Source organism: Ursus americanus, chromosome 23 (genome assembly GCF_024610735.1).
Source record: "Ursus americanus isolate L20-20 chromosome 23, mUrsAme1.1.p, whole genome shotgun sequence".
In the NCBI taxonomy this organism is placed as follows: Eukaryota; Metazoa; Chordata; class Mammalia; order Carnivora; family Ursidae; genus Ursus; species Ursus americanus.
This window is the reverse complement of record NC_142149.1, coordinates 20,106,730-20,133,078: the sequence shown is the minus strand read 5'-3', so window position 1 is coordinate 20,133,078 and position 26,349 is coordinate 20,106,730. Positions and strand designations below refer to the sequence as shown.

Below are 26,349 nucleotides of genomic sequence, written 5' to 3'. Positions count from 1 at the left end.
TCTCTTCAGAGCCCTAATCCGTTTAAGAATCCCGTCTTCCACCAGGCCTGGTCATTAGATTTTGGATATTTGGTTCTTGTTGCTTTGGAGACCACAGCTGAGTGGTGTGCCTGCCCTGTGGCATCCCCAGAGACTCCGTGGCGTTGGGGTGAGCTTCCAAGCAGGTGGAAGAGGTCTCCGGGGACACAGTATGCAGTGGCAGAAGGAGGAGAGGCGATGTTCAATCAAGCAAGTGAAAGAGGAAGTGTCAAAGGGCCTGAGATTCACGTGGGGAAATGGGGGTGACACGTGAGCCAGCAGGTGAACAGGCACAAGTCTGCCCCCTGGGGAGGAGAGAGATGTACTGCAGGGCAGAGGCTTCTTGGGGGAGGGCCTTGGGGCACGTGTTTACGGTGTCCGGCAACTCAGCAGGGAGAAGGGGGAGGCAAGCAAGGGAGTTTGGGCAGAAGTCCAGCATAAAGGGGGAGCCTCAGCTGGAAAAGGCCAGGGGACGGCCAAAGGCCAGAAGCTCTGAAATGTGGTTGGGGTGGGGAGGACCCCGCAGGATGGGAGTAAACACCAGGAAGATTCTCCTCAGGGAGGTTCCCTGGCCTTGTAAAATCCTTCTGAGCCACCTCACCCCAGCATCAGACAGTGGGTCTGAACTGGCAGTTTGTACCTCCAGCCCCTAGCGGTTGCGTGCAGGGACAGGGCAACGAGCTTGAGAGAGAGACCACTGGGAGACCTCGGGGATTCATTTCCCTCCCTAACCCTGAACCTCTCCCCCTGCAAAATGCGGATTGTGGAGCTTGCTCTGTCTCTTCCTGGAGTTGGGGGGATTTCAAATTGGATAGCCCGTGTGAAAGTGGATTGTAAGTGGTAAGCGATTCTGCCTGTTTCTCTTGTGTTCCTCTTCCTCGGTAAACAGAATGTTTTTAACAATGGCAGGGGGTGAGTTAACCTTCTTCCGTGATTTCCAGTCACTAAAATTGCCAGGGTTCTCAGGCTATTTTGAAATGCAGTACAACCTTTATTTCTTGCACCGCCCTTGGTGGCAGAAATTCTCAGCAGTGTTTCTGCTAGCATAAACACTCTACCGCTTCCTTCAAGGAAGAGGAATCAAAACAATGGGGTGATTATGGTTCTGTCATCCTGCCGACATAGTCGGAGACCTGGCCTCTGGGAAGCATAGTGGTTAAGAGCACAGTTCTGGAGGTGGACAGCCTGGATCTGAATCCTGGCTTCACCACCTACTAGCTGTGGGACCGTGGGCATGTTACTTAACCTCTCTGAGCCATGGTTTCTCAATCCAAAATGGGGATTATATGAGTTTATATGCATAAATTTATCTATAACTTAGATGAGTGCCTGGCTTATGATAAGAGCTCGACAAATGTGAGCTTCAATGATGGTGATGATGGTGGTGATGATGGTGATGATGATGATGGTGATGGTGGTGATGATGGTGGTGATGGTGGTGATGGTGATGATGGTGGTGATGATGGTGGTGATGGTGGTGATGGTGGTGATGATGGTGGTGATGGTGGTGATGATGGTGGTGATGATGGTGATGATGGTGGTGATGATGGTGGTGATGATGGACTGTTTGGTCTCCAGGGAAACTCCTCGCACCTCCCCAAGCACAGTGATCGCTCCACCCAGCATTTCTTCCCAGGAACCCAAACCACTTCACACATACACACACACCACACACACACACACACACACACACACACACACACACACACACAATGTCTCATCAAAGCTCCTCCTTTAATTATAATCAGAGCACTGGATGTGAACTTAAGAAACACAGGTCAATTACCCTGGGGCCCCACTGACTCATTTCATGTCACCAGAAGAATCCCTCAACCACTCAATGACTCACCTTCTCTCCCTCTCCTTAAAAGGGAAAAACAATGCTTACCTACTGTCATGGTGCAAGAATAAGTGGGTTTATTTTATTAGACCGCTTTGAACTTGTTGGATGAAAGGAGCTTTTTAAGTACAAAGGAAGAGGCAAAGGTATTTGGGCGAGGTGCTAAATTAAGACTTATTGAGATTGTTCTTTCTTATTGGGACCTACCCTCACAGATGTGTCACCTGGGATGCCTGGGTGGCTCAGTCGTTAAGCGTCTGCCTTTGGCTCAGGTCATGGTCCCAGGGTCCTGGGATTGAGCCCCGTGTCTGGCTTCTTGCTCAGTGGGGAACTTGCTTCTCCCTCTGCCTGCTCTGCCTGCTGCTCTCCCTGCTTGTGTGCTCTCTCTCTCTCTCACAAATGAATAAATAAAATCTTTTTTAAAAAATCCTTTTTAAGAGAGAGAGAGATGTCACCTGGACCCAAACACCTGTACAGCTTGGGAAAAAGAGCAGAGGCAGAGTAAGGGGGCGGGGGGAAGGGTGTGACAGCCTCTGACCCTTCCAGATCCCCTGTGATGGAAGTGTTGTTGCCTCCCAAGCAAATCGGTCCTGTCCGCACAGACAGTTACCAACAGATAGGATTCTGGATTTGAGAGCGGTTGGAGGCACAACAACCAGGCCCTAGCTTAAGATCTCTCCACCCTTGGAGCTTGGGACTAGGGTCAGTCCTGCACCAGGATGGGCTGGACTTTGTAAATTTCTCGGCAGGCTGCTCTGATTCGGAGAGCTCACGGAGCAGAGGGAAGACAAGAACCAGCCCTTGGGGTCAGCGTGTCAGCTGTGCTTTAACACTTGTAATCTCACGATGAGTAAGACCTAGACTGCAGGGGGTCGTAGAAATGGAGGATTAGAAAACCCTCTACAGCCATCTCATCCGGCCCCATCAGATGCCGGAGTAACCTCCTCAACATCCCTACCAGGTGGTTATAAAGACCCTGCTTGAATGCCTCCAATGATGGGGAACTCACTGCTTCCCATCTTTGGCCGGCTCTGACGCTGCGTTCTGGAGGCATGCTGTTCTTGGCCATGGCCGCCTAAATGTGGAGCTTCTGGTTCATGCGTCTACTGCCTACAAGGTCCAAGCCCCGTTTGGCCTTTTCTAGACGGATAGTCTGACAGGCTCAGCAACCACCATCCTTCAACACGTTCAGTGTTCCACAGGGTGAGGGGAAGGGCGCTGTCCTGATCCCTGCTCACACACGGGATCTATAGGAGGCCGAGGCCAACTCCTTCCACAGTATATCTGGCCCATAAGGGGCTCAGTCCCCAAATAACCCCCTAACCCAGGGGTTCTCAAACTTGAGGATGCACAGAATCACCTGGAAGCCTCAATAAACCAGACTGACCATTCAGAAAGTCTGAGGTGGGGCCCAAGACTTTGCATGTCCTTAAGTCCCCCAAGTAAAGCAGGTACGACCGGATGGAGGAGCACACTTTTAGAACCACCACCCTAAACCTTCTCCTGTTTGATTTTTTTCCCTTCAAAGCTTCCCAAGTATGGGCTTTGGGCCTAATTCAAAGAGACCAGGGTTCGAGTCTTGATTCAGCCACCAGCTGCTCCCTCCTAGCAGGCTTTGGAGGGACCCCGTGTCACAAGAGCTGTAAAGCCCCAGCACTGTGTCTTGCTCATCCCGGGCCTGTGATCACAAAAGTTCACTTCGTGGGTCCCGGCAGCACCCCTGACCTGAGCTTGTCCTTTGTGCAAGGACCAGAGGCTTCATCCTGATACGGGGGGATTTTCGTTGGTGCGTGTGTTTTAAAAGCTCTGTGACTCTGGCTCTAAATAGGCTTTAGATGCCCAGTTAACAGCTGCGTTTCTCTCAACGGCGCCATTTTGCTGCAGGCCCATTATTAAGTGTGGTCCTGGCTGGCTTTGCCATCTCCCAGGACCCCTCCAGTGAGGGAGCCCAAGCCCTGCTTCTGTGGGAACAGCTGGCTCAAGGGGCCCTCAGCAACACTCTTGGCGTGGAGTGGAGACACTGACCACAGGCCCTGGGCTCTTCATGCTGCCAAAGCGAAGTTTATTAGCAAAATAAAAACCAGGCTACCTACCACTTCTCAGACTGTGAAGCAACAGAAGCGAGCAAAAGGAGTGTTCAAGACACCCTAAAGACAGGAAGCCCAAATCCAGGGGCCGGGGCTGAGCCGCTGGACTAGAAAGCCCATCAGCAGAGAAGCACCGCCCAGCATCTGTCTCCCGCCCAGCATCTGTCTCCCGCCCAGCTGGCCGAGGGAGCAAGGCCGCGGGGGACAGGCCTGCGGAGTGGGGCCCGCGGGGCTGCAGACGGTTCCCATCTCCCGATTCCTCAGGCTGAGGAGTGGTTCAGCATCGAGTTGTTGAGCTGGAGCCACAAGAGGCCCGAGGAGGCCCAGAAAGGCAGGGAGAACAGGGGGTACAGGCGGCAGGGGCCGGGCGGGGGGTGCTGGAGGCTGGGGTCGCGCATGGGTTGCAAGGGAGCCTGTGGAGAGAAAAAGATGTTTGAAACACTGACGTCAGAAGGGCAAGAAAGACAAAAGTACACAGACACTTCAGAATCGGAAAAGCAAAAGGGGATTAGAGACCTTGGAGGTCCTGCTAGGCCTAGAAAGCCCACAGTGGAGCTGGGACCAGAGCTCACGGTGCCCCTGTGTAAAACCAGCCCTTCTGGCCACAGGCAAAGGAACACGGACGAGAAAGGCAGAAAGGCTGGCCAGGCAAGAGCAGGCAGAGGTCAGCCGCCCTCACGATTGACACGTAGCCTCCAGTCTTGTTCCTTATTGCTTAACGGATGTTCTATCCACCTTAGCTTTTGCCCAGAACAACGGAAGTACAAAATGAAAGGATGGCTGCAAATGCCCTTAGCAATATTTTTTAACAATGACTGTGAAGAATCCCTATTACTAGAATACTTCTTCCAGAGAGACTTTAGCAAAACCTAAATGCACTGATCTCTCAGTATCTCAGCTCCCCGTGGCAGCGACTGGCATCTGGGAACGTAACATGGTCAGCAGCATGGACGACATGAGCTGTAAAGTTCCTGCACGCCCTCCTCTACGTCCAGGCAGCTCACCAGGCTTACCGAGTAGCAAGTGTGTCCCCAGAGATGCGGTCTGCAATGCCACCCCTCCTTTCAAATCATCCCCACAAGAGGGCTCTGCTTTCACACATGACATTGGCACAAACATCAGGGTACACACTTGCAATCCTCGCTCTCCAGAAGGTTCCGGTACGTGTTGATCTCGCCCTCCAGCCGGGCCTTGACGTCCAGCAGCACCTGGTACTCCTGGTTCTGCCGCTCCAGGTCAGCCCGGATCTCGGACAGCTGCTCCTCCACGTTGCTGATCAGGATCTGCATCTGGGCCAGCTCGGTGCCGAAGCGGGCGTCAGCCTCACACAGGGAGTTCTGCAGACAGTCCTTCTGTAATACCAAAGGGGGAAGCCGGTGGAAAGTCGTGGACTGCAGCCCTCTGTCTCTCCAGTAAGACCGTGACACCCCAAGGTGTGGCCAGGCCTGGAGAGCAATCCAGCTCCTGTTAGCAGTCCTCCGCTAGAAGAACTGACCACGTGCCACTGCTCTTCATTGTAGACCTCAGGATAAGTTTGCGGGACCTCCCTCCTATGGGTAAATGTCCTTTCCCTCAGCATCCACATCTATGGGAAAGTTCTTGCAAAGGCAAGAAGTCAAGTTTGAACTGTATCCTGGTCTGTATTTAAGGGAGGCAGCTCCTGAGCCAGGAACTGCTCTTGGGAGTGGGAGCCAAGCTGGGGCTTCCAGGCATGCAGAGGAGCTCACCAGCGTGTGCTGGGCCTGAAGCTCCACTTCCAGGGCGTTCACCGTGCGTCTCAGCTCCAGGATCTCCGACTGGCAGCACCGCAGCTCCTCGGAGCAGGACATGTCCTGCTGGCTGATGCTTTCAGACTGAAGCACAAGGGCACAGAGACACGATCACCCCCCTGCCCAGTGGAAGCCTGGGTCCCTCCCTGCTCCGAGGCAGCACGCTCACCTGGTCTTGGAACCACTCCTCCACATCATTGCGGCTGGTCTGCACCAGGGCCTCATAGTGGCACCGCATCTCTTGCAGCACCCTGCTCAGGTCCACGGTGGGCTCAGCGTCCAGCTTAATCTGGAGCTTGTCCCCCAGCTGGCACTTCAGAATGTGGACTTCCTGTGGGCATAGGAGGAGAACATCGCAGTCGTGGAGCCCTCACTGCCCTCTACCCCAAAACCGCATCTCCCACTTCCCACCCTCCCCAGTGATTTCCCTGTGCCCCTCTGAGGATGGGGCACCACCTGCGTTAGCCTAGATGCTTCCAGAGGCTGTGGGTGAAGAGCCAGTGCCCCCTGAAAGCGGGCGCTCACCTCCGTAGCCTGCGAGGCTCAACCACGAGGCCAGGCCTGAAGAGCTTCCACCCCAAGCAGGAGGAAGAGCTTCATTTCTTCCCCCAAATGAGCCCGAATTCACCCCCAGAAAGTCTTACATGAAGGGCCATGTACCTGCTCATGGTTCTTCTTAAGGCAGAGCACCTCCTCCTTGAGGGACTCCACCTGGGCCTCCAGGTCACTCTTGGCGAGTGTGAGGTCATCCAGCGCCCTGCGCAGGCCACAGATGTCGGCCTCCCCCAGCTGGCAGAGCGAGTGCTCCGTCTGGTACCTTTAGCAGGAAAGATACGGGAGTCAGGGTGAGAGAGCAGAGGGGCCCCCAGGACACCAGCAGCCACTCCACTGGCCGTCCCTCTGCAGTCTAATTGTGAGCTGGCATGTCCTGTGTGGTACGCTCCCAGCCCAGAAAGCAATGGAGTGTCCCCCACTCATTTGACCCTAAGCACCACTAGGCAGAGTGGCCAGTACTGAGGGTGCTGGGGCAGGTGCAAGGCCAGCGTCTGCCCTCATGGGCTGATGGCCAAAGGGGAGGCAGCAGAGTAACCAGCCAATTTTCAAGGCCACGTGATCCCTGCAGACCCTCCTCTTCCAAGCCCCCCACTGACACAGACCCTGGGTTCTCTCTCAGATTAGAAGCCAAATGCCAGATGGGAGGATGGAAATGGCTTTCTTTAGCTCCAGAGGATTGAGGCTTCCACAGAGTTCTAAGAAAGACAAAACAACACAATGCCCTTTCCTGTTCCCAGGTTGGACTTTCTCAGGTGGCATAAACCTTTGGACCTTCACAAGGCCTCCATCATACACAGTGGAGCATGATTTCTGTCGTGAGTTACTCGTGCTCACAAATTGGTTGGGCTGCAGTATGGAAATATCCTCACGGAGACAGCAGAATTTGGTAGGAAATGGCCTCAGGGTAGGAAACGTGAGGCCAGGTTCCAGTTCTATCCCTCAATAGCCACGTGACTTCAGGCAGGTCGCTTCGGGGCCCTGAGCTCCGGTACCTGCACAAGGATGAAGCCATCACTGCCCTGCCTACCTCCCCAGGTCTTTGGAACAATAGCAGCGAGTATATGATGCATTCTCAAGCATGTTATGAACTATACAAAGTTGAGGGGCAGAGGAGTGTTCTTTCAAGATCTTGGGCACAATGCTCTCTGTTTTCTCCTGCTGTAAGTGTTGGTTTGGGATCTTGGTCAATTATATCTCTGATGCCAACTGCATCACAAGAGAGAAGTCGGAGTAGGCACCTGGCTCCTCCCTCTGCCTGTTCCACCCCAACTCACTTGGTCCTGAAGTCATCGGCAGCCAGCTTGGCATTGTCTATCTGCACAACCAGCTTGTTGTTCTCAGATTTGATGCACAGGATCTGGGGAAAGAAAGTAGGCTTGGTAATTCACTATCTCCAGAGCCATCAATGGCCTCAGGTCAAAAGAAGTTCCATTGGCCTGAGATTCAAACGACAACATGCCCTTGGACAACACAAACTCCCAAAAACGTAAGAGATGCTGGCATGATACAGGGCGGGGGCTGTGCATGAGGTGCTTGGCAAAGGCGGAAGGCATACAGCCAAAAGAACTGGGAGATGGAAAGGAATAGCAAACTGAACATATAACAGAGACTTAATTTTATTTTGCCAGCCGTGATACTCAGCCTGATATGAACAAGATCTGAAGTCTAGGCAGAACAATGGGCTGGTTATGAAAGGTTTAGACGAAGGGGGACCCATTCTTTATAAGAAGTCCCTTATGCTGGTCAGTCAACTTCCCCAAAGGTCTTCTGTGAATCTAGCCAGGTTTCTGTGGCTCCTATTTGACATTCTTTGTCTTCCTATCTCCAAAACGAAGATGTAGTTTCTTAAGAATCATTGCATTGATTATCAAAGGGGACAGTAGCTACGCAGAAGAGATCAATGCTACTGAATGGCCATATACGGCTCATGAAGGACATTGGAACATGCTGCCTCGTACTGCGCCAGAAGTTAGGTTGCACTCTTTTTGCAACTACAGTGTTAGAATTGTAAGTACTGAGACTAAGTAAACATAAACTCAGAATCCTGGAGAATCAAATCCTACATCTCATCTTTTACATATTCCTGTTCATCTGCACTCAAGGAATTTTCTTCCCACAATCAAAAAACAAATTTTTTTTCAACTCTGTTTCCACTCCCAATCCAGGCCCTGAAAATTTTGTGCAAGTGTCAGTAATGTTTTTCTGTAAAGGACCAGACAGTAAATATACAAGGCTTTGAAGGTCATGAATCTCTGTCACAACTATTCAACTCTGCCATTAGAGCACAGAAGCAGCTACACAATACATTAATGAATGATCATGGCCATGTACCAATAAAACTTTATTTATAAAAGCAGTCAGTAGGCCAAATGGGCCACGGTTTGCCAACCCCTGATCCGAAACACCACAAACCTCACCTTCTGCTGGAGCTCCTCAATAGTCTGGAAGTAGGACTGGTAGTCTGGACACATGGTGGACTCATGGCATTTGCTCGACTCTCGGATCCTGGTCTCCAGCTCCTCATTGTCCCGCTCCAGCTGGCGCACCTTCTCCAGGTAGTTGGCCAGGCGATCATTCAGGAACTGCATGGTCACCTTCTCGTTGCCATTCGGGACACCTTCTGCATAGTTCTCACAGACTCCAATGTTGCCAGGAATGTTGCAGGTCCCTGGCAAGGGGCAAGCAGTGCGGCAGCTGTGGGGCATACAGAGGCTGGGTTGGCCCAGAGGGGTTGACCCCACACGCGCTCGGTTGGCATGTGCCACGGTGGCTGACAGGCACAGGGATGCAGCCTTGGCCTCTGGAACCTGTCCACCTCGGAGAGAACTGCAGCGATGAGAAGTCATGGTGCTGAAGGTCGAACGTGTGCTTTGCCCACGGTTGGATTTGCTTGAAGTAGAAGCCTTCCTTCTCCTCCAGACCTTATATAGGTCTGTAGTGGGTGTTGGTGCAAGAAAATAGGCATTTTCCTCATGAATATTTATGTTCATTCTCATACAATCACTCTATTAGTCAGTGATTTTTGTCTCTTATAAAGAGTTAATGAGCTCATGAAAGAGGCCTTCACCCACACAGGATACTTCCCCCACGGCAGGGTCCTAGAACACAGAGAAAATGAGGACTTCTTCAGGTGGCCCACATTCTGTGGCTTATGTCTCTTTCTCTCTGTCAGCTATGTCTGTGAGATAATCAAGAACCAGAGTCTCCTAAAATCCCCTCAAAATCTCTGCCACTCCAGTATTCTTTTCCTGCCTCCAAATGTTCCCGCCATGGCAAAATCTAAAATAGTCATCAATCAGGCACATTGAGGAAAGCGAAACAAATCACAATTAGTTTGTTTCAGCCGATGTCTATAGAGGTCTCCACTGTAGGACACAACTTAGCCTGCTTGGAGGAGGGGCTTAGATTTTAGTAAGAGGAATAAGAAAGTAAATGACCTTTATTATAAAGGCAATAAGAGAGGGGGTTAAAAAAAAAAGCTGCATAGATTTTAAAAAGAGAGCACACTGGGTGACCAGAAAAAGACTTCATGGAACAGGGAGCACTTAAAATGTGTTTTGAATGATGGTTTCCAGGAGGGGCTGGGGGAGAGACCATCTCTCACGGAGACCAAAATGAACAGAATCAAACATGTCTGGGAAATGGCAAATAGTATAGCTGTGCGGACTTATAACGAAGACACATACACCGGCTCTGGAAAGTTGCATTTAGTCCAGGTTGTGGGAAGCCTTGAATGCCAGGACCATCCCACAGATAATCTTCAGATAAAGGCAAATCAAAGGTGGGCATCTGCCCCTGGAAGCTGACTCTTCCCAAATATGAGGTTCCTTATGAAGGAAAGTAACAGAGAAGAGATGAAAGTCTCTTGTATAAACATTTGAGGACAACATCAGACCACAACAACAAAAGAGAAACCTAACTTCCAAATTGATTTTGGTGTCTGAAAACTGGATAGACACATTTTAATTACCGATGAGTCAAAGGAGACATCGGAGGAGAAATTAAAGTATTTTAAACTGAATTAAAATGAAACCGATTTGGGCAATTAAGATTTCCCTGTGCAAGTGTGAGACAAGTAAGTAGTTTGGGAAGTGGGGAAAAAAAAAAAAACACTTTGTGAATGAAACAGGGTAATCTGTGATTCCCAAGAAATAAAAGTATGTTTTTGTGTATTAGAGTCTATAGGCTAATTAAGGTGGCAGCGATTAGTACTTTATGGTGTCTGTTCTCAGGCACCTCCCCCTCCTTTCTGGCAGCTTTCCTTGTAAGACACTGGTCCTCTCACCCACTGACTCCCTCTTCGCCTTGTTTAAGGAGATACCTACTCAAGAACTTTGATCTTTCATCTTTTGAAACTTCGTGCATTTCTTTGAAATGCACCTACCTTGATTGTCCATTACTTAGCAGACTATAAAATAAAATTTAAATTTCCTTAATCTTCAGACATACTCAGAGCATCAGAAGCTTTATGGCCTCCTCTATTCGTAAAGAAATCAGACAGTGGCCAGTTGTTCAGCAAGCCCTGGAAAAGGGCAGCCAGCCAGCTTCCAGGCTATGCTAACGAAGACGCTGCTTTGACCCCATTCCTAAGACGAATGACTTCACCAGGAGGGCTCTTGAGGCAGCAGGCACGTGTTTTAGGTGGCCCTAAAACATGGAATCAGAGCCAAAAGGGATCTCAAAGTCTTCTAGTCTAAGGCCCTTTGGCACTAAATCCCTTCTGATAACCTTCCAACTCCTTGTCCAGTCCACCACTCTCCAGAAGGCCCATCCCATCATTGGACAACTGGGCCCCTGCGGCTTACAGTTTCCCAGGCTTTGTGCAAGAGGCTGGAGTCAAGAGACAAAGCCAGCTGTGTCTTCGGGGGCTTACAATACGGGGGGCTGTTAGAAAGTCCTTTGTGCAGAGAGACATATCCTCCTCCATGCTGTTTATGTCTATGTTTTCATTTGTTCCTGCATTCATTCAATAAACGTGGAGCGAGTCCACTTTCTGTGCCAGGCAGGCTCTGACGCTGGGTGCTCGTGGTATGTTAGCAAGTAAGTCAGAGAGTTTGCCTTTAGTTAATTTACTTTCTCCTTTTACCCATGGGGTCCCACAGAGGATAAATCCAATCACTCTGCCCACGGCCGACCTTCAACTCGTTACGACAGATGGTTCTACTCCCCCTCGCCATCCTGAGTACATTCTTATGAATACACTCCATGGAGTCTCTACTACTTTTAAGTGAGGGCCCTAGAATGGAATTTCTGATGAGCTGCCAGCAGGTGGCCCAGCAAACCTCCTTGCCCAGGACCCTTGTGTGCAGTATGCTGGTGTCTCCAACTCTTCAGCCATGATATCCACCCAGCCGTCAGCTGGTCCCATGTACAATCAGTGAGACCCATGGGAACATTTCCCCTTAACCTATGTTACAGATGGGTTACGTACCCATCTGTAGGTACCTATCTGTACCACTCTGTGTACAGATATGGGCAATATTCACCAAGGCAAGGTTTACCACCATCGCTGAACTTGTCCCCGGGAGCTACTCCAAGTGATTCAATATTCATAGAAGCTCCTCCAATATTTAAAGCCCTCTCAAGGCACCATGAGGATTGCAGTGACAAATCAGAGAAGTCCCCACCTCTGAAAAAGCTCAGAGCAGAAAGAGAAATAGGTCCTGTCACTCAAAGGAAAGAGAAGTCACAGAAAGAGCTGCAGGGGTGGGGGGAGACATCAAGGGACTTTATCTGGAGCTTGAAAGATAGGTAAGATTTGGACAGGCAGAGGAAAAAGAGAAAGGATTTTCTAGAAAAAAAGATAAGCACAGGCATACACTCCGAAGCAGAACCGTGCTGGTGGGCTACGGAACAGCAGGGGTGCGACCTCGGGAATGCGAGTGTGTGGCCAACAGAGGCCTGCCCCGACAGCAACAACTTTGAATGACACAAAAATGTAGACCTCAAGAGTCGCATCACATATTTAAAGCCTATAGAACTGAAATTTATACTAATTTATGCAAAAAAAAAAAAAGCGGTCTCCTTATATTTTCGTGACTTCTACACAGGTGATTCTCAAACTTCAGGCTGCACCAGAACCATCGGGAGGGCTTGCGGAAAGGCAGACTGCCAGCCCGCCCTGCCAGGGTATCTGATTCAGCGGGTTCGGGGTCAGGCCCAAGAGTCTGTATTTCTAACAAGTTCCCAGGTGATACTGACTCTGGGGTCTGGGGAGCACACTTTGAGAACAGGACCTCTGTTCTACAGAAAGAGAAGAGCTTCCTGGTGACCGTCAGCCTGTGTAAAGGAAGCACAATGTAGCAAACTGGTGTTTGATGCCCTCAAGAGACGCCAATGTCTGGGCACGTTGGAAATGTGTTAGCCTGTGTTGTCTTTAGTATCAGAAGCAAGTTCTGTTTGTTTTCTTCCGAGTTTACTCTTCCGCACAGAGGTTTGTTTTATAAGGACATCTAAGACGGAAGGAGAAGGGAGGGACCCAAGGGGAAACCCATCCAGTGTTTGTCAAGCCTGTGGGTACGAAGCCTGTCCACTTGAAACAATGTCTGTAGCGGACAGATGGAGGTCAAGTGAAGCGATACAAACACTGTATGGGCGCTGGGAATCTGGCTTGACGCTCACACAGGATTTCATGACTCTCTCTCTCTCTCTCTCTCTCTCTCTCTCTCTCTCTCACGCACACACACCTACATATTCAAAGATGATACCCACTATCGTGTTTGACCACCTGCTGTGTGCTCCCCATAATTGTACCTCGGGCTTTAAACTTTCAACCACACCGCAAAGTGGTTGCCAGAATCCCATCGTAAGCGAAAAGCTCAGAGCGCTTAGGTAACTTGTCTGAACTCACAAAACTAGGAAAGAAAGTCGGAGAAACATTAGCTCAGGTCGGCCAGACCTTCAAGCCCATGCCAAGGTCCCAGCCAGCCGCCACAGATGCCCATTCCTTCCACGCACTTCATTCAACAAACCAGGGCCGCGGTCCCCTCTGGGATTCACACTCGCCCCAAGAGCTAGAAGTATAGCAGGGGACAGGGCAGAGTCCTCTGGAGGTTTCGAGCAGACAAGAGAGATGACCAAAGTGGCAGTTTAAGAAGAGTACTGCCCAGAATGCACGCTGGGATGGGAGCACTGAATCTCCATCCTGCGTGCTCTCTAGCCCGTGCCGCAGGGCCCAGTACATAATACACACTCAGGAACTATTAAGCGAGACGGTGAAAGGCTGGTGGTGTGTGCAGGGTAAACATGGCACAGAGGAGATGGGGCAGACGGGAGGGGAGGAGGCTCCTGCAAGGCTCCTAGCAGCCTGTGATGAAATTCAGCGGTGCCGACAGGAAGGAAGGGATGGGGGGCCAAGGGGTTACACAAGGACTCTATTAAAAGACTCTGCAAGGCTGAGTGATTTGCGGTATATGGCAGTCAAAGGAGGGAGCGACCCCAATAGTGTCCTTGAGGTCCCTAGGTTCCTGGGACAATAATGTGGTGGGAAGGGAAGCCAGGAAGTCAAGGCAATGAGCTGGCTCAAGGGGGAAGATGTTGAATTCAAGTTTTGAGAATGAAATGTAGCCCAGCGGGACTGCCCATCAGGAGGTCGGAGGGAAAGGCCTGGAGCCAGGCGAGAGCAGCCTGAGTTGCTTGGACTCACTGAGACCCTCTCCTGAGTCACTCGGATTTCTTACACCTGGCAGGCAGGTAGAGCTGTTGAGTCAGCCTGGAGGCTCATACCTGAACCAGGCATCGATGCTCAAAGGGAGGGTCCCCTCCCCGTGATGGAGGGGAGGTGGCGAGGAAGACATTTTGGTTAGAGGGAGTGTCATTTAAAAACAAATAGCCTGCATTCTCACTGAGCTGTCTTTTAGCCGTGACTGGGTCTGGTATTTATATTTTTGAAAGCTAAAACAACGTGATTGAGAAGTGAGGGTTGTTGGGGTTTTTTTTAATATTTGTTAAAGAGAAGCCAGGGATGAGAAAAAAGTGGAGAAACACTAAATTAGGTGAAAAGAAAATGAAGAAGTGATTCAATACGATGAGCTCAGGAAGATTATTATAAGTGGCCAACAGAGGGGGCGGATTTGATTTTGTTTTTAGTCAGGAAGATGAAGGCAGGACGCCGAGTGGGTGGCGAGGCGGAGCCTTAGGTATCATGGACCACGTCACACAAAAATTAGTATCTGAATAAAAAATGTTCCCGTTCGGAAAAGTCCAGAATTCCATCTCGACATTCTCCGCTTCCGGGTGTAAACAGTGGTGGGAGCGGAAGTGTGGGCCCTTCCCCAAAGCTTGCATGGTGACTGCCAGCTTCTGTCCCTGGGGCCTGCAGCCAGCCACCTTCTCTCCTTTCTTTGCTGGTATTTGGGAGAAATGGCATTTGGAGTAAAAAACGGCAATGAGTGGAGGGGCCTGGTGTTTTTGTGCGAAGCCTGGAAACAAATATTACAGATCAACGCATTGGTAGTGCAGGTGCAGTAATCTGAAGACTAGTGGGCCTAGTACTTGCGAGCGGGCTCAAAACTGGATCTGGTCCCAAGCCAAGGGAGCAAAAGTCTCTGGGGAGGAAAAATAACCAACCGGGTTGAAGTTCCTGCGACCAAAGCAAAACTAGATACTGCACCTAGGGTCCCTATCTGTCCAACCCGTGAGGATAGTGGGATGCAGGGAGGCCAGAGGGCCCAGCGCGGAATGCACGGATGAGAGAACCAGTCTGGGAGTGGAGAAGTGCTTGGGTTTTGCACCAGAGGGCGCCCTGAGCCCTCGGGCTTAATTATGGATGATTGTAAAACCACAGTGTCCCGGTGCCCTGAGCCAGGCTGGAGAGCCAACTGCCACCCTCCCTAGCTGGCAGTCCCCCTGTGTCCCAGTTGTCTTTCCTACCACACCCAATAGCCACACGGGTCCCAAATTAGAGTGCATTCAGATTGTGACCCGGCCAGGCAAGCCGGGAACAGGTCAGATTCTTATGACCCTAGCACATGAAAAGGTTATGGCTACTCCTTAAAGCATGTGATTCTTGTAAGTTACTTGTTAGAAGGAAGCCCACAAGAACCCACTTGTCCTCTGACAGCTCAAAGCATGCTTTTTTTGTATTATTTTGGTTAGGCCATTTGGAGAGAAACACTAAGCTCCCATAACAAGAGTGGTTGGTTTTCCTTATTGCTTAGAAGTGGACAAGGAGGGTGGTCAAACTTCCAGGCCACCGACTTGGAAATACGTGACCCTTGATACTGCTGATGGGTTCTGCTACCCCATCTTTAGTCCCTCTTTCCTTCTAAGAGGAAAAGATCATCCCTCCTGGTTCCCAGGGAGCCCATTAAGCCAATAGCCGTTGAACACCCTCTCTATACCAGAAGCGTTGTATGGATTATCCCTCAACAACAGTGAAGGGGAAATGATATTTTTCTAATTTTACAACTGAAGAATAGGTCTCAAGAGAGTGTAGCAGCCTGGCCAATTTCACTTAACTAGTGTCACAGAGGATGGAATTTGAGCCCAGATCTGCCCAACTCCAGAGCACTTGCTCTTTCCCCCATACTAGGCTACCATGCAAGAGAACCAGTTCTGCATTGGTCTTTGGACCAGCGTACACAGGTGAGCCGAAATCTGAGATTTTCATTCTTGGAAGTGCTCAGCACACGCCAGTTGCTAAACTGACGAGCACAGCAAAGAAGGCACATAATCTCTCAGGTGCTCTCCCGCCATGTCTGGCTGTGACCCAGCTGGGCCTGGGTCCGAGCCATGTCCAAGAGGGAGACAGGCATTCGGAGCACTCATGCCAACTGCGTTCCTCACCATCGGCGCTTCAAACGCAACAGCAATGGAGACGAGCACACATCTCCCTGGAGGAAAATATCCTCAGGACCCAGACAACTGCCCCCAACGCCCAATCTAAGAGAGCAGGGGGGGTGCCACACCTCCATAAAAGGGACAATTTGAGTGAGAGAAAAAACTTGGCGACCTGGCCTGGGCAATTCTCAGCATGACCTCCTTTTCGCTGGACTGGAACTCTAAGTCGTGTGATTTTGCTCTTGGACAAAATGCCAAGAGGCTGAAAATGCCAAAAGCAGGGTAGGGACATGTTAGTTCTGAGCTGTTCTGAAGGAATTCAAACCTGGCAGCCAACGTGGCTTCCTTTCACCGATCCGTAGGGATCGATGGCCAAGGTAAGTACATATCCAAGGTCAGCAAAGGGCCTTCATCCAGAGGCTAAGACCCCAGTGCCCCAGAGAGCAACAAGACACGTCAGAACGAATGACCACCCAAGGTCTTGAGGGCCAGAGCTCTTTGTCGTACCACATAGACTGCAAAACACCAGAAGTATAGCACTTAATGCAGGAAGGAGGTTTATTGACCATTTTGTACAGGAATCCAATTACATCTTAGGAGAGTCTGAAGCATTGGAATAGAACCAAAATCCCAGAAGAGGTACTGGGACCAAACAATAGCTTAAGTGAAAGACAATTACAGCATTGGGGGAGAAATGCAGCACAGGGACTCACAGGGAGCCACTGCTGGAAGTTTCTGTTACACTTTGATTCAGCCAAAATGCCTCCAGTGAGTTTGGTCTTCCTGGAAGGAAGACGAAGCAGGTGAGGGCAATCCTAGCCCCAGTGCAGCCGGCCTTGACCTTCCGCACTGGCACTCAGACCTTCGGAATCGGTTCTCAGCGCGGGCGCCACTGGCTTAGAGAGAGCTACAGGTGGCAGGGGCACAGCCTGGACAAACGACACAGGCGGCAGCCGTAGAGCAGGGATTGATGGGGAGTCTGTAGGGGGAGAGAGAGAAGAAGAGTTAGACACAGGGGTACAAAGATGTCTCAGGGATGCCCAGAAAGGGCAAGAACCAAAGGGTAAAGGATGGATCTGCCACCAAGTCACAGGGCCCCATGAAATCTGTATGAGCAGTTCCTCTTCCATTTATGTCTTTCCACATCCAGGAGCCCTCTGGGGGGACTCGGCTTAGGAACCAGCTATTGTTTATGTAACAGTCGATCCACAGTAAAATCTGCACACACCAGAGAGCTGAGTGCATCACTAAGCCAGTATGCACAGGGAGGCTTGTTCTTTATGATAAGATCTCCTTACACAACCACCAGTGATCCCGGTGGAATCCCCTGGTATTCAGGTATGGGGCTTGCCCAGAAATTGACCCAATCACACATACTTGCAATCCTCGCTCTCCAGAAGTTTCCGGTACGTGGCAATCTCGCACTCCAGCCTGGCCTTGACGTCCAGCAGCACCTGGTACTCCTGGTTCTGCCGCTCCAGGTCAGCCCGGATCTCGGACAGCTGCTCCTCCACGTTGCTGATCAGGATCTGCATCTGGGCCAGCTCGGTGCCGAAGCGGGCGTCAGCCTCACACAGGGAGTTCTGCAGACAATCTTTCTGTAATGGGAAATAATGGGGTAAGAGACCGAGGTGTCCCAAAATTCGCCAGTGAAAATCATGGCCAATCTCACCAGGGGGCACATGCCAAGAGGTCACATGACAGTCCCAGAACTCTAGAGGAATCACCACCAATATCATCATGACTTTCCACAAAAAATCTAACTTGAGGAACAGTGTCCTGGTCATCCCTGGATTCCCAGTACCTGACCAAGTAGACACCCAGTGAGACCTTGTGGAATGAGTGAGTGTCTGCACCTCCACACGGTATTCTAAAGGAGGTGGGGTTGACTCGTAAAGGGAACCATTTTCCAGGACCAAACTAACCTTGACAGCAAGGCACCTCCCCCAAGGACAGAGGGACCCAGACCCTGAGCTCTGACTGTCAGTGGAACTGATGAGCGGGACTCTGAGAGCTGCTGCTAGCAGGCCATGGCCTGTGGCTCTAGCAGCGTGGTGAGGGTGGAGGACCGTACCAGGCTGTGCTGGGCCTGAAGCTCCACCTCCAGGGCGTTCACCGTGCGTCTCAGCTCCAGGATCTCCGACTGGCAGCACCGCAGCTCCTCGGAGCAGGACATGTCCTGCTGGCTGATGCTTTCAGACTGAAGCACAAGGGCACAGAGACATGATCACCCCCCTGCCCGGGTGGAAGCCTGGGTCCCTCCCTGCTCCGAGGCAGCACCCTGGGAGGACCTGATCTTGGAACCACTCCTCCAGATCATTGTGGTTGGTCTGCACCAGGGCCTCATAGTGGCACCGCATCTCTTGCAGCACCCTGCTCAGGTCCACGGTGGGCTCAACATCCAGCTTAATCTGGAGCTTGTCCCCCAGCTGGCTCCTCAGAATGCTCACTTCCTGCAGGAACAGAAGGACCCACACCCGGAGTGAGGAAAGGGCTTTTGACAGAGCAGAAGGCACCTGAACCCCTTCCCAGACAAACAGCATGAGGGGAGACCCCACTCGTGCACTGACGTAAAAGGTCTTGCCCATGGTCCCCTGAGAAGAGCCCATTTGGACACCTTCCTCAGTTGACAAGGCAAACCTTTACAGACCAGAAACTCCCCCTCTGCCACCTCCCACACAGTCAGACTGACTCCCAGACTTAGGTCAACCCTTCATCCCGATGCCAACTGAGCCCAAGTCCTAATCCCAGAGCCACAGGTGAGCAGTGCTCCCTTTCCTGCCCCGTGCCATCCCCCAAGGGTCTGCAGCCCCGGGCCCAGACCTGTTCATGGTTTTTCTTGAGGCAGAGCAGCTCCTCCTTCAGGGACTCCTGCTGCGCCTCCAGGTCAGCCTTGGCCAGGCTCAGGTCATCCATGAGCTTGTGCATCCCGCACATGTCCGCCTCTACCACTTGGCGCAGGGAGAACTCACTCTCGTGCCTTCCAGCACAGGAGATGCAAGGTCAGCAGGATGCCAAGGACATCCCCTCTCAGCTGCCCCCAGTTCCCACCAACTTAGATCCTCATTTCCTCAATTAATCAACATTCACTCTGTTGGATCATGTAGCTACAGAGCTCATAGTCGGGACAAGTATCATTATGCCCACTGGATGGGATGAAATGGGAAACTGAGGCTAAGAAAGAATAAATGGATTATCCAGGATTGTATACCTTGGTTAATAGTAAAAACATGGATTCAACCTAAGTGTTCAAACTAGAATGCAGTGTTCATTCTGTCATAAAAGATAATTTCGCCGGAAAAAAGAATGGCTTAAAAGTAAGCCTTCTGGACCTACAGTTTTCTAGTTTACCCCATGGATTAATTATTTTGAATGATTTTTATGCCTTTCTCATTCATTCAATTGCAGTTCTTGATACCAAGGAGCTACAGTGACAATTCCTCCCACTGATAAATTTGGCCAAGAGTCAGTGCATCTGTCAACAACCAGTGCACTGGGAGTTTCTTCTTGCAATGACTTGGTTTTGTTTCTGGCTGTAACACAAAGCTCTCTTATCTTCTAGATGTGAGGAGAAAATGACATGGGACCTGACTGATCTAGATGATTCTTCCTCTTTTTGTTTCAATGCTTTTGTTCTCTTTCTCCTGTATAAGGACCATTTCTAGTAATAGGTTAAGTTATGGTTTAGAAAGGAAGAAAGTGAACACTTTGTATTGATCCATTCATGCTTCTAGTCAGCAACTATTTTCAAACACCTACTTTGGGCCAGTCCCATGAGGGGCACCTAGAAATAGAATAAAAAAGAGGAGTCCCTCTGAACCCTCTTCCTAGCCCTACTTACTTGATTCTAAAGTCATCAGCAGCCAGCTTGGCATTGTCAATTTGGATAATCAGCCTGGTATTCTCAGCCTTGCTGCACAGGATCTGAGGAAAAGCAGAAAGACAGTTCGCACACAAAACATCATGCTCTGGGCTCCAGCTCTACAGGTGGCATCTACACTCATACTCAAGAGAATCAAAGCACCCAAAGCTCCTTGAGCTTTTTGCCTGCCATGCCCTTCCACCTTCCTCCAACCCAGCACACCCCAGGCTACTCCAAACCTCACCTTCTGCTGGAGCTCCTTAATGGTCTGGAAGTAGGACTGGTAGTCTGGACACTTGGTGGACTCGTGGCATTTGCTGGACTCTCGGATCTTAGTCTCCAGCTCCGCATTCTCCCGCTCCAGTTGGCGCACCTTCTCCAGGTAGTTGGCCAGGCGATCGTTCAGGAACTTCATGGTCACCTTCTCATGGCCATTGGGAGCACCTTCCACATAGTTCTCACAGACTCCAATGTTGCCGGGAATGTTGCAGGTCCCTGGCAAGGGGCAAGCGGTGCAGCAGCTGTAGGGCATACAGAGGCTGGGCTGGCCCAGAGGGGTTGACCCAACACGCGGTCGGTTGGCATGTGCCAGGGTGGCTGACAGGCACAGGGATGCAGCCTTGGCCTCTGCCCCAGGCTGGCACCCAATGTCAATGGAGGGGCCACAGACATTTGTTGCTGCAGGCATCCTGATGCTGCCGGGGCAGTGGGATGAGCTGACATAGCAGGAGGTCATGGTGTTAGGCTGAGGTTGCACAGAAGGTTCAGAGCAGCTGAGAAGGCCAAGCCACTGAGTCTGACAACCTCCTTCCCTCCTGGGCCTTTTATACCCCATCCCAGGTGGGTGTTGGCTCCATGCTTTGACCTCAGTGCCTTGATTCTCTCCCTATTGTTGTATCGTCATCCTGTTACTCAGCTGTTGAGTTTACCATTAGGAGTTCCCCGCCTCATTAAAGGAATGTTGATGAATTTGAGGTGACCTTTGATTTTTGATATCAGGTTATCTGTTGAGGAAAGGTCAGAGATTTCTATTTTACCCAACAATCACCAGCAGTTAATTCAACTTCCAAATGTCCTATCTCTGGACTGGGCCAGTGTCTCTGTGGATGTGGACACACTCAAGGATTGAATCTTTCAGTCCATGATTTGTGTAGCAGGAGGGACAGTGAATCTGTCACCTGTGCTTAGACTCACGCAGCTTTTCCTTTGAAGAGAAACACCAGTTTATAAAACTGGTAAGTCTACAGATACTTGATTATTGTGTGGTCCCATTTCTTCTTTCTTTTTCTTTTATTTTTTTTTAAAGATTTTATTTATTTATTTGACAGAGATAGAGACAGCCAGCGAGAGAGGGAACACAAGCAGGGGGAGTGGGAGAGGAAGAAGCAGGCTCATAGCGGAGGAGCCTGATGTGGGGCTTGATCCCGTAATGCCGGGATCACGCCCTGAGCCAAAGGCATACGCTTAACCGCTGTGCCACCCAGGTGCCCCCCATTTCTTCTTTCTTCTATCCTTTACACTGCACGCTCCTCTTGAAGTGTCAGTGCATCCAGAAACATTAATGCTAGCTAAGTTTTGGTTGACTAGTCAGAATCAGTTTTCAGTCATTCATTTGTTCAGCATGTTTCCTGAACATTCCCTAGAACTTGGGCAGTGTGCTGGTTCTTGAACATGCAATGGTCCCTATTCTTCAGGGAAAAAACAGTACCCCAGAAATCTCAGGGTGTCTTCAACAAACTTGAATGAGAACCATTGATCAATGGGAGTTGGTGAAAGAGAAGATCCGTGGTCCTGACCAAGGATGTATTTAGAGGGAAGCTACTGACAAACAAACCAACAAAAACAAAAACAAAAAACTTTATTTGATCCAGCAAAGGGAACTGGGACCAGAGTTCAAGGTATATTTAAAGAACTGTTCAAGAACTCACATTTATTAGGATGTAGGGTGTAATAGCTATGCTGCAGTGTTCTTTCCTATTTAATCCTTACTACCTGTGAGGCAGCTATTCACAGCCTCGGTGTGCAGATGAAGAAACTAAAGTCCATCTTCCAATTCACAGAGAAATAAGTTGTCAAGAGCTTGATTCAGTCTCATATCCATAGAGCCCATTCATTCTCTTTCCATCCTGCCATGAGCCCCGGTTAGAACAACCTGTGTGCTGCCTGTGTTGTTGCTTTGCTGCAGGAGGCTTAGTTGTTGGGCAAGAAGCTGATGTGACAAGAAATAAAATATCTGAGGGTCCTTGTGTTCCAGCAAAGGAAGATGTTTAGACACAGAGCAGAGAGGACGAAAAAATGCACATAGAAAAGTTATACTCAAAACTCGAGAGTCTAAAATACACCTCACATACCAGAGATTTTTGTTAGAGCCAAGGGACCAAAGAACCATGTGGTTTGGGGTCAGAAGTCACCCCTCCAGAGTGCTAGAGGGAAAGTAGAGGGAGGAAGAGCTCATCGGAGAACATCCCAGAAGAATATCAATAGTTCTCTTCTCTAATCTCTAAAATTCAAGAATAAGTATCCCCAAAAAAACCAAATGGAAGGCAGTGGATGTGAGTATTGGTGAAACTGGGCTCTTAGAATTCCCTCAAAAAGAAATAAAAAGATCTGGAATTCTTCCCAAAAGGAAAACCCACTCTGGGGTCAGTGCCAGTTACCCCGAGGTCACCAATGCATAACCCCTTACAAACACCATAATTAGGAGACATCACCAGGCCCGGCCTTCCCATCCATCAGAGGCCTCTGGGTGCAATCTGCATAAGTTCCATCTTCAAACACCCCTTTATTTCTCTCTTGCCTCATCACAATGCATCACTTTAATCCAGGGAATTGGACCATTACAGTCGTTTCCTTTGATTTGCTAAGTAGGCTCCACCTTTTGGCCCTATCCCTGTGGCAGGATTTGTCCCATTGACTGAAATTATGGTTCCTTCCATCTCAGGACCCACGCCACTTGTTACTTCTTAGGCTTCACAGATGGAGTGTGGATGCCCTCACTGACCCCCGTGTCTAAAGCCCTGGCTCGGTCTCGGCGTGGTCTGTTTTGCATAATGACACTGATGCCACCACTTAGAGAAGTGGGTTCTGCTGATTTTCTTTTGTCTCAAAGGAACTGGCAGTAAGTGGAAGGCAAGAGGCCGGTGTTTGAGATGCTGTGTAGCTGGGGAGGAACCCATCCTTGACAACCCAGGTCGCCTCCTTTTGTTCCCTGTAGAGTCCCTGGCCCCTGAGAATAACGTATGAGCCAGGTTGCATGAAACGAAGTCCTGGCGATGAACTGTGAAGAGAGGGGCAGTCCTGCCGCCCTCCTTCATTCACAGGGGCCATCCCATCTCTCTTTGGGAGTAAAAGTTTTGGAGTTGCAGTCTGTCTTCAGGGGCGGGTGGAGCGCTGGGTCCAGAACAGCGTCATTCAACGCCATGGCATGGGGACCTACCGAGACAACGCTGCGTGAAAGAGAAAGCAGTGAAGTGGGAGCAGCCCAGGGGTTAGGATCTGGTCTGCGGCTACCTTATCTGCTGCCAGGAGGAGATTCTGAGGGTGTCCAAGGAAGCAGGTGCTGTCCACAGGCAGCGTGCACGGTGTGTGTTGCACCCGGAAGAGGCTGGCAAACCACAACAGGTGGTCTACCCTGGCCCAGCGGTGCCTGTACCCCCTCAGACACACTGGGCAAGGGGGTTCCAGGATGAACACCCTCAGGGATCTTTTGTGGTCTCAGAAGTCAGCCTCGAGAGGCTTTGAAAAAGACCGAAAGCTGCCATTGTCTTTTCTATGAAGTGGGATTTTATGATATGATTACTTGGAAATCTTTAGTCCGACTTTAAGGGTCTTTAGTAGTAGCAGTCTGCTTTATTCTTGACCCAGGTCTCCGGGGCATCAGAGGCTAGCTGACAAAAACAATTGTCTGCACTTCCTCTCTCCTTCATCCCCTGGTAACAGGGTTCCTTTATTCACATTCTAGGCCAGCACGTTTACCCTTACTGATCTCCTCCCAGGCCCATTCCGAAGCCCTTTAACGCAGGACGTAGTGTGGTTAAGACCAAGACCTCTGGAGCCAGCCTGCCTGGATTCAGATCCTGGTTCTACCATTTACTAGCTGTAAAAACTTGGCCTGGTGGCTTGACCTTTCTGTGCTATGGTTTCTACATATGCAAAACAGAGGCAGTAATAGCATCTAGTTCATAGACTTGTTTTAACTCTTCAAGAATTTGATCTCTATAAATCATTTAAAATAGTATCCAGCACATGGCAGAGTAAACACTAAATAAGTATTAGCTGGTTTTTTTCAAGTGGCCTTTAATCATGGGTTTAGATGCTCACGTCATTGAAAATTCAAAAATGCTTATTAAATTACCATTTTGTACCTATTTAAATGAGGAAAGATCAAAAAGCTTAATGTCACAGTGTTGGCAAGGAGTAGAAAAACAGGCATTGTCAAACACTGTGGGGGGGCCGTAAATCATGCAGCCTCTTCAAGGCTGTTTAGCAATATCTATGCAAATTGCAATTGCACATACCCTGTGACCCAGTAATTCCACTTCCAGGAATTATCCCCGACACACTTACATAGACACGTGTACAAGAATAACAAGAATATTTATTGCAATATCTGGGGAATCATAGCAGACTAGAGAGAAATGAAACACCCACCAAAAGAAGCCTGGTTAAGTGAATTGTACTAAATGTGTATAGTGAAAAGCTTGCAGCCATTGCAAATAGTGAGGTAGATAAAGAGAGATCTAGATATACTGACATAGAAATGACACCTGCGGTGTTAAGTTTCAGTAAAGAAAAGGCCAAATGCTCGACAAGATACCCAGTAAGCTACTTTTTATATTTACCCAAAGAGGGATGTATGTGGGCTTCATTTATAGCGAGAATGAATCTCAGACCATAAAGTTAAGTGTGAAAGATAGGGAACTTTACTTTCTTGTGCTTGAACTAAATTGTACTTTTAACCTTCATCTCACACGACACCAAGTGGCAGAACCTTAATCTCGGTCGTCTTGAGGATCCCTTCCCAAGAGGTTGCCCCGAGTTCCAGGGGCCCTTTTTCCAGGATATTGGGAGACAGCAGGTGGGCAGGGATTGGCCCTTGGCATTTTCCTCCATCCACACTGCAACAGAAATCCATGTGGGTCCTCCTGCCCAGTTCTCAGCTATCAGAACACCCCAGTGTTGCCAGGGCATCGTCATTTTCTCACCCACATGGCCCTTGAGCTCTCAGGGTTCCCTTTGCACCGTTCATGCTACTCTCTGATTCACAGTCATAGTTCAGCTTCACTACCACCCTAGGCCTCCGGATTGTCTATGACATTTTCTCAGGCCCTTCTGTACAGACTCCCCATGAACTATTTCTCCCCTCGGGTCTCGGTGCCTCTCCAGGTTCTACCTGGGAAAGGGATAACAGATGCCCTCTGGACCTACATCCCCCAACCTATTACCCTCCTGCCCTTGACTCTGTATCCCAGCCTGGGAGAAGGGGTAGGACAAGCAGGGGATCCACCAGCATCTAAATTCTCCTTCCCCTCCTCTTGGTTCCTCGATCCCAACATGCCTTCCTCTAATTAGAGGGCGAGACGTTTCCCCTTACTCATCTTGTCCAAGTTCATTCTCTTGTCAACTCAGGGCTTGGACTCATGAGGCTCAAAACCTCTTCCCTGCCTTCTGCTGTGCCATCCCCTTCCCAAATCATTGGGTGCTGCTTGGGCTACAGCTATCAGAAGGGCCCAGGGTACAAGGAAATATAGTGAGGATCGTCTGTTAGAACCTCAAAACATGCCCCTTCTCCTCTGTATACATATGGAAACTAATTTGTGGGGGAGGACTATTTGCATGGTGTAGGCTTCTCTTCTGTTTCAAGTTTTCACAAGATGTGTGGTCTATGTGTATAATTTTTGTAAGCTAGGTTTTTTTTTTTTTAAGAAGCCTTTCTACAAACAAAAAATGCTTGGTATTTTGCAAGAGTTTGGCACCCTTGGGCTCCATTTCCCCCTTCAGAAGTCTATGACATTTGTGCTGACCTGGTTGGGTTCAGATGTTGCTCTGCTCCAGCATTCAGAAGCCCCTTGGTCCTCCACAGCCTCATCTTTGAGTGATGATTCTGGCTGATTAGGTCCCTGGAACATCGGACTAGGAACCATCTCCTCCATCCTGTGCCTCCATAGGCTTGTGGATTTCCCTGCAATGTTAGGAGTCCATTCCTCTGAGCTTCTCAGGGGACCATATCCTGTGGATGTGAAGCTAACAAATCTCTCACTGACTTGGCTGGAGATGGTTCTGGGGCAAAGGTATGTTTTGTGGAAAGGAGAAAAATGCAATCGAAGAATCTTATAGAGTGGACGATTTAGCAAGTTGAGAAAATATGAAATTCTGAATAACTTATTGTCAAACTATTTATTTGGTCCACTTCACAGATTTTATGCAATATAAATAGGT

General features: G+C 49.8%; 2 protein-coding genes across 2 annotated transcripts; both read right to left on the bottom strand.

The window, feature by feature from the left end:
* Positions 1-4,222: 4,222 nt before the first annotated feature.
* Positions 4,223-9,115, bottom strand: LOC123781910 (keratin, type I cuticular Ha7-like). The gene is made up of 7 exons (XM_045781684.2): positions 8,687-9,115; positions 7,544-7,626; positions 6,375-6,531; positions 5,884-6,045; positions 5,673-5,798; positions 5,077-5,297; positions 4,223-4,358 (listed from the first exon to the last, which is right to left on the bottom strand). Exons 1-7 carry the CDS (start codon positions 9,113-9,115, stop codon positions 4,223-4,225), a joined length of 1,314 nt encoding a protein of 437 aa, XP_045637640.1.
* Positions 9,116-16,946: 7,831 nt separating this feature from the next.
* On the bottom strand, positions 16,947-20,647 carry LOC123781911 (keratin, type I cuticular Ha7-like). Its single transcript, XM_045781685.2, has 7 exons — positions 20,156-20,647; positions 19,891-19,973; positions 18,873-19,029; positions 18,341-18,502; positions 18,124-18,249; positions 17,427-17,647; positions 16,947-17,028 (listed from the first exon to the last, which is right to left on the bottom strand). Exons 1-7 carry the CDS (start codon positions 20,645-20,647, stop codon positions 16,947-16,949), a joined length of 1,323 nt encoding a protein of 440 aa, XP_045637641.1.
* Positions 20,648-26,349: the final 5,702 nt, after the last annotated feature.